Source organism: Morone saxatilis, unplaced genomic scaffold, assembly GCF_004916995.1.
Source record: "Morone saxatilis isolate NCDOM2014 unplaced genomic scaffold, NCSU_SB_2.0 Contig14, whole genome shotgun sequence".
Lineage (NCBI taxonomy): Eukaryota > Metazoa > Chordata > Actinopteri > Moronidae > Morone > Morone saxatilis.
The window spans coordinates 19,952,808-19,959,748 of NW_023339696.1; the positions used below are offsets into that span (position 1 = coordinate 19,952,808).

At 41.1% G+C, this 6,941-nt stretch overlaps 1 protein-coding gene across 1 annotated transcript in view; it reads left to right on the forward strand.

Annotated features, from left to right (window-relative positions):
* The window catches only part of fbxl20 (F-box and leucine-rich repeat protein 20), a 7,891-nt gene extending 2,417 nt beyond the window's left edge, over positions 1 to 5,474 (forward strand). The window contains exons 7-14 of the mRNA XM_035655661.1: positions 20 to 146; positions 815 to 889; positions 1,534 to 1,664; positions 2,274 to 2,334; positions 2,544 to 2,588; positions 2,680 to 2,736; positions 2,863 to 3,075; positions 4,549 to 5,474. Coding sequence (XP_035511554.1) covers positions 20 to 146; positions 815 to 889; positions 1,534 to 1,664; positions 2,274 to 2,334; positions 2,544 to 2,588; positions 2,680 to 2,736; positions 2,863 to 3,075; positions 4,549 to 4,656 — 817 coding nt within the window. The 3' untranslated portion in view covers positions 4,657 to 5,474. The remainder of the gene's footprint in view (positions 1 to 19; positions 147 to 814; positions 890 to 1,533; positions 1,665 to 2,273; positions 2,335 to 2,543; positions 2,589 to 2,679; positions 2,737 to 2,862; positions 3,076 to 4,548) is intronic.
* Positions 5,475 to 6,941: the final 1,467 nt, after the last annotated feature.

The following is a 6,941-nucleotide window of genomic DNA, read 5'->3' on the forward strand; positions in this document are numbered from 1 at the left end:
CTTTCTAATTTCCTGTCAGTGAGGGTTGTCCCCTGCTGGAGCAGCTGAACATCTCCTGGTGTGATCAAGTCACCAAGGATGGCATCCAGGCCCTGGTGCGTTCCTGCCCTGGACTCAAAGGCCTTTTCCTCAAAGGATGCACACAGGTATGGTTAAGAGCTTCGTGTTAGCTGGAGACGATTTAATTCAGTTTAATATTGAACTGGATGAACCAGAGAGCAAATTGATTTGTAGAACTTATTGTTTGGTCCCATTGTTGACTGCACAGTTCTTGTTGCTTAACACTGCTCTTGTGCAGGTGGCACAGTTGTCTTGTATGTTTCGTCATAGTGGCCACCAATTACCAGTAGCCACCTAGTTCCTCTTATTTTTGTCCCAAATAGAACACAGTTGCTGCTTCTGCAAACATGAAATTCGTCACTCTCTTTGCAACATAGGATATTTCTAAGGAAAGACATGCCAGGTGCTGTTTACAGCAAATGTAAAAGCCTACTTATAACACCATCCTGTTATATCAACAGTCAACAGTGCAGTGCGAAAAGACAAGCATGTATTTCTATGAAGATGTCACAGATCATTAATTTAAAGAACAAAACAAATCACAACATAAACACTCAGTTGCTAGAGGTGTTGATATAACTTTATGGTCGTTTTTAGAGACTGTAGTTTGTGGTGCTGTTCTATTGCGTTATACCAATGGGTGTTTTACAACCATTTATATCAGTGACAATAGAGGGAGTTGGTGGGATGATCTCTAATACATTTGATCAGTGTAGTTTGATTTCACATGACTGTTGTTTTTCCTTTTCCGCAGCTAGAGGATGAAGCTCTGAAGCATATCGGGGCTCACTGTCCAGAGTTGGTCACACTCAACTTGCAGACATGCTCAGTAAGTACAGTTAACAAAGCTGGTAGATAAACCAAATTACCTGAATCTGGACTTTTGGTATAAAAGTACATGAACACTGTTGTTTACTTTCCAGGGTATATAGGCTGATGGGCACCGAGTACATGTTGTGCTCTTCAACTCAAAGCCCATTCTGGACGTCCAGCCAAAATAGCAAATAGTCTGTGAAGCCTACTCACACAATGCATATATTTTTCTCTGACTGTACGTGTCTGCAAAATTCCCCTCCTTCATCTCCACCTGAATGCTTCTTTCATGTACCTTCTCCATCTCAACATCTCCTTCTCATCTCACACCTCAGGAACTCATCATCTCATCTTGTCCCAGTTGTTCCTCCTCTTTGTTACACTGTTTTTCTCTCCTCTAGCTCTTTCTCACCTGTTCTTTCTCCACCTTGTCTCCACAGTTTTCTTGAACAATACTTAAAACAGAAACTGCAGGGAAAAGAAATCTCATTAGCTAAGTGTTAAAGTGGTACATGAATATAATGTTAAGTCATACATTGATTGCTTTTGATAGCTACAAGTGAGAACCAGAAAAGTTGGTATGTTTTCACATCTCATAGTGGATGTGGATTTAAGTGAGCCCACACACACAAACGCACACATTCTCTTTTCTGTGAGCAGCAGATCACAGATGAGGGCCTCATCACAATTTGCCGGGGTTGTCATCGCCTGCAGTCTCTGTGTGTGTCGGGCTGTGCCAATATCACAGATGCCATCCTGCACGCCCTGGGACAGAACTGCCCTCGCCTCAGGTGAATTTACACACCTACACACACATCCTCACTCTGATCTGTGCACCACATCCTAGACCCTGCAATTGATTGTTCCCTTTATTTCGAAAATGAATCTTAAGCCCTTACTGTTTTACTCACTCTTGCTCACTGTGACTCATTATAGACCTTATAATGCACAGTAATATCCCTCGGGGTAAATAAAGCTTCTTGAATCTTGAATCTTATGTAAAGCGATTTCCCTTGTGTGCAATGTATTTAACTTAATTTCAAGAAGGTTCTCTAGTTGATTGATAGTCCTGATCCGAGAAGAACCTTGTTGTACCTTGCTTTTAAGAGACTTTGCTGAAATGGGTGAAACTTAGACTTAATTGGAAACAAGTGTTACTCTCTCTCACTTTTTGATTTCTTGCCAAATAAGAATTTTAAGACAGATCTTTAGATTAAATGGCTTGCAAGTTGATATAATCCTGCAGTGAACATTGACTTAAAAAAGAATGAATAAGTGGGCCTTTCTACACTAAAGTTATCTCAAGCCTCACTACTTTAGGTCTAGTTCAAGTCTGAAACAGTGATAGACTGCAAGTGATGTCATTGTATAACTCTCTGCCCCTCTTTTTCTCCTTTCAGAATATTAGAAGTGGCTCGTTGCTCTCAGCTTACAGACATGGGCTTCACTACATTAGCAAGGGTGAGTGTGCGTTTGCCTCTTGGTTGCATGCAAACACAAGAGTCTTTGTTTACAGATTAAAATGTTTGAAGTGGAAATCACTTTCCTTTTTGGTCCCAAAACATCTTAAAAAAAAAATATTTCCGTATTTCTGTTGCATGAATGAAAATCTCCACAAACCCAAATTGGATCATATAGTTTCTCTCTGTTTGTCTCTTTCTTTGCTACAGAATTGTCATGAGCTTGAGAAGATGGATTTAGAAGAATGTGTGCAGGTAAATAAACTGGGCTGCACAAATAATTTTTACAGTGTTGTTGTATGGAGACTGCATTTATGACATCTGCTTCTTTTTATTTTTGCATCAGATCACAGATGGAACACTCATCCAGCTGTCTATCCACTGCCCTCGATTGCAAGTCCTGGTGAGTGTGCACCTGTCACTTACACATATTTTGCTCCTGCAGCATTTACAAGCACTAAATCACAGCTTGTTCTAGCAGACAGTTGAGTAATGGAGCTACTGTGTTGATACTACTGTGTTCCTATAGAGCCTGTCTCACTGTGAGCTCATCACTGATGATGGCATCAGACACCTCGGCAGCGGCCCCTGTGCTCACGACCGCCTGGAGGTGATCGAGCTGGACAACTGCCCCCTGATCACAGATGCCTCATTGGAGCACCTGAAGAGCTGCCATAGTCTGGATCGCATTGAGCTCTATGACTGCCAGCAGATCACCCGCGCTGGCATCAAGAGACTAAGGGTGAGTTGTGTGGGCTAACAGTAGTGAGTAAGCACTGATTCATATGTAGAATGTACTGTAAACACGCATTTTGTGAACTCAACATATGCCATTTTGCAAATTGTGTTCATGAATCAGTGTGTCAAATGTACACTTTTATTTACCTTTATGCTGACTGACTGTCGTCAGCATTAAAAACGTATATGCTCTCCATCCTTCGCACTGCCCACTGGCTGTGTGTTTGGACTTAGTCATCCAAGGCTAGTTTTGGATTGTGGAATGGGATTCATTGAAGTACAGTAGATCATTTCCAAAAAACAGCTCCTCACGATTTATAGATGATTAGTAGAAGTAAAGACTCATGAAATCACATCTGGTATGCAGCCGCCGCACCTCGGTAAAGGCTCACTGTAAAAACACTACTGATCAAGTCTTCCATACTACACATCACAATCTTGAGGTACTAACTAAAGGAGCCCACTAATTCCAATTTGATTCTTATTAAATGTTATATATTGCACGTGGCAATATACATTCCTGCCAGTGATTTAAACTATTGTACTTATCATTAGGTGGTGGTAACACACCAAGAAATACTGATGACTGCAATCAGAGTACATGGATGTAAGCTATGCAGAAATAATTAAAAAATAGTTTTTGCAAATGTTATGGGGAAGGAATTTTTTTTTTTGTTTGTTGTGCCACAAAGACATGCACATGTGTTTTGGTGAACACAATGAAACAAGACTTTTATTTATTTTAAAGAAAGCTCCACAAGGCACTTTTAGTTCTTTAATGCAAGATTGTTGAAATACAAACTCGACACAGGCAAGGTGAACCTGTTAAGAGGAGTATATGTGATGTCAGGAGTCCTGGCGATTTTAGTTGAACCCTACCAGCATGGACTTTTGCAATGTTGCTTTTGGCCACCAGTAATAGCTATGAGAATAAGCCTGCTGAGCAGCCTAACGGTTTCCAAGTGAGGAAGAAGGAGTTTAAGTGGGCCACAATAAACACCATGACAGAGGTGGATGTGACCACTACATAGCCACATATGTTTGGGCTGGTAAGTTGCCAGCTTAAAGCTAGCTAAACAACTCTATCTTTTTTTTTAACGAAAACAGACCAGATTAAGGAATCAGCAGGAAAGACTGTTCTAGATAGATGTCATAGATTAATACATTTTGTCCAAATTAAACTGTATGTGTTGGAGTCACCGCTCCACCCACAAGAAGTGATGAATCAAAACTAAGGTGTGAAATACAAACTGTCATTAGATCTCAGACACAGCCTGCCGGGGTTGAAATTTGTTGTTAATAACTTGTATTTATTGATGTGTGACATGACTTTAGGCTATTGAAGTAAAACATTTTCAGTTACTTATGTGTTGTAGCAAATTACAGGCACGGACATCTTAATCTTCCTAATGCAGCTTTCCAAATGTTTGTATGATTCATTAATATAATTAAATTTTTAATGCTTTTCTCTCCACAGACCCATCTGCCTAACATCAAAGTGCATGCATATTTTGCTCCCGTCACTCCGCCCCCCTCCGTTGGGGGAAGCCGTCAGAGGTTTTGCCGCTGCTGTGTCCTCCTATGATGTAAAGACAACAACCCCCTCTTTCCTCTCCCGTGTCCGTCGTACACGCTCCCCGCAGCCCATCACTTGACCCTTGACCTGCTGTCCCCATACCCCTGTCACAGAGTACTTGCTGGTGTGGCCCCCCCACCCCGCCCTTTGAGCTGCAGAGAGAGGGAGAGAGCAAAATAACGCCACAGGGTCTCGGGTAACTTTCCCAAAAAACATTCCCGAATCTCTCCACCACACACATACAGTACATACACAACTTTTACACATGCTGCTATGCAGACACACTTACATACACACAGATTAACTCTTAGAAGAATGTCACAACATTCCTGCTCTGTGTTCAGTGGACAAACCAGTATTACAAAGAGGGTTATGGAAAAATCAAATGTGATCACCACTGAGGGTTTTAACTCTTCATCAAATGAAGTACAAAAAAAATTGTTTAAGGAATTACATGACAAGATCTTCACATCAAAAAATAAAAATCTGAATTCGAAGGGAGCTATATAAATCCCTCTTAACCTCTCACACATACTTCCTTCCATATTGAAGGTCACTTAACAGCTACCTCTAGATGGGAACTGCACTTGAGACCTGCGTTAGCTTTGTTCTGCAGGCTGTTTATTTCAAAAAGGGGCAGTGATGCAGTCAGTAAACTGCCAAAAGCCCCAACTTACACAGAGAAAGCAGTCAAAAGCCTATCTTGTGATTTAAGAAGAGAAAAAAAAAAAAAAGCATACTTGCAGCTATTTGCACTTACAGTAAAGCAATGATGAGACACTTTACCAAGACGGCCATATCAGAATTTAGGACTGGCATTTTACTAACAACACAAATACGAATATACACTTACATGCACACACTGCGCTTGCTACACCTGTACCCTCACCTCTCTCTGTACCTCTGTTACAATCAGACAATTCGACATACTGAAGAAAAAAAAGACAAAGTTTGATATTTTTCTAAAAATGGACACCAATTAAGACTCAAGTGGGGACTCGAAAAGATGCCAAATGTTGCATGTAACACCTCTAGTTTTTTAAAATCTAATTGTAAATATATGAGGACTGTGGAGTCTGAGAGTCGAAGCCAGCTAAACAACAGAAGGTGATCTGAGATGGGGCAGAGACTGCTGCCAATGGCTCTTTCTGAGGGAACTATCGCAAAGCTCACACATGGGTGTTTAAGGTGTGTGTTAGAATATGTGCTGGAGCTTTGGACTGTCAAAATGAGCCGGTACTTAATCTGGAGTTTGACGGAAGAACTGATCCTGTGAAAGCTCATGTCAGCTACGGAAGTTATAAAGACACTCATTTAACAGAGGAAAAAAAAAGGTCTGACATCACTACATGAATTCATGCTGTCAGACCAGGACAATGGAAAGAAAAAGCCAACTGAAAACAATCAAGTACGTCTATTTTTCAGTTAGTTTGATTTAATTTAGTTGCTCTTGTTTTTCGCATTGGTGACGGTTCCATTGATAAGGAACTGGTGAACCACGCGCAGCGGTGAGAGGACGTGCCGGACCTCGGCGACTCCTCAACTCCTATGAGGCCTTGCAGGGGACAGAGTGACAGTGTGTTGCACCTTGCCCACTTGTGACCTCCTCCGTCTGTCTGGGACAAGCAGATCAGACCGGTGGAGGCACTGCAATTGGAATTCAACTGAATCTTGAGTGCACAATTCTGGCCTGCTGACAGATATGATGGACATTTTTGTCACAACGGAGGGCTATAATGGACTTCAGCCCCCCGCCCTATGAAGTATTGAAGCCTTGTTTAATGGATTATCTTCTCCTGCATTTGCACCTGCTTTATTCTGTGTCTCTTTTTCTTCCCATTTCATTTTATAAATGTGTCTTTTACTGCTTTTCTTTCTGATTTCCTCTGGATTTCTACCTTTTCTCTTGTTTTGCATTTCTGTTTTGGTGTGGTTTGGATTGCGCCTGCTTTGTGTTTGAAGTCATGAGTTCAGTGTCTCCAAGTTGAGTTTAAGTCCTCTTCCAGTCCTCAGTTTTGATCTGATGGTGTTTGTGTTTTTATTAAGGGTTTATTGTTACTAAATGTCCAGAGTGTAGCCTATGTCCAGGGGAAGTGTTGGCACCAGTGCAATTGTAAAAAAATTTCTAATTTGAGTTGGATTTTTTTTTTTTTTTTAAATGTGAGTTGAGGAGGAGTTTATGATGACATGTATGTATGATGTAGGTTCTACTTATTGAATGTTTCCATCAAGGAGAAGTCCTCAAGATGGCTGTTTCGTGTGCTGCTTTAGCAAAATCAGATTTTTCTCCCACA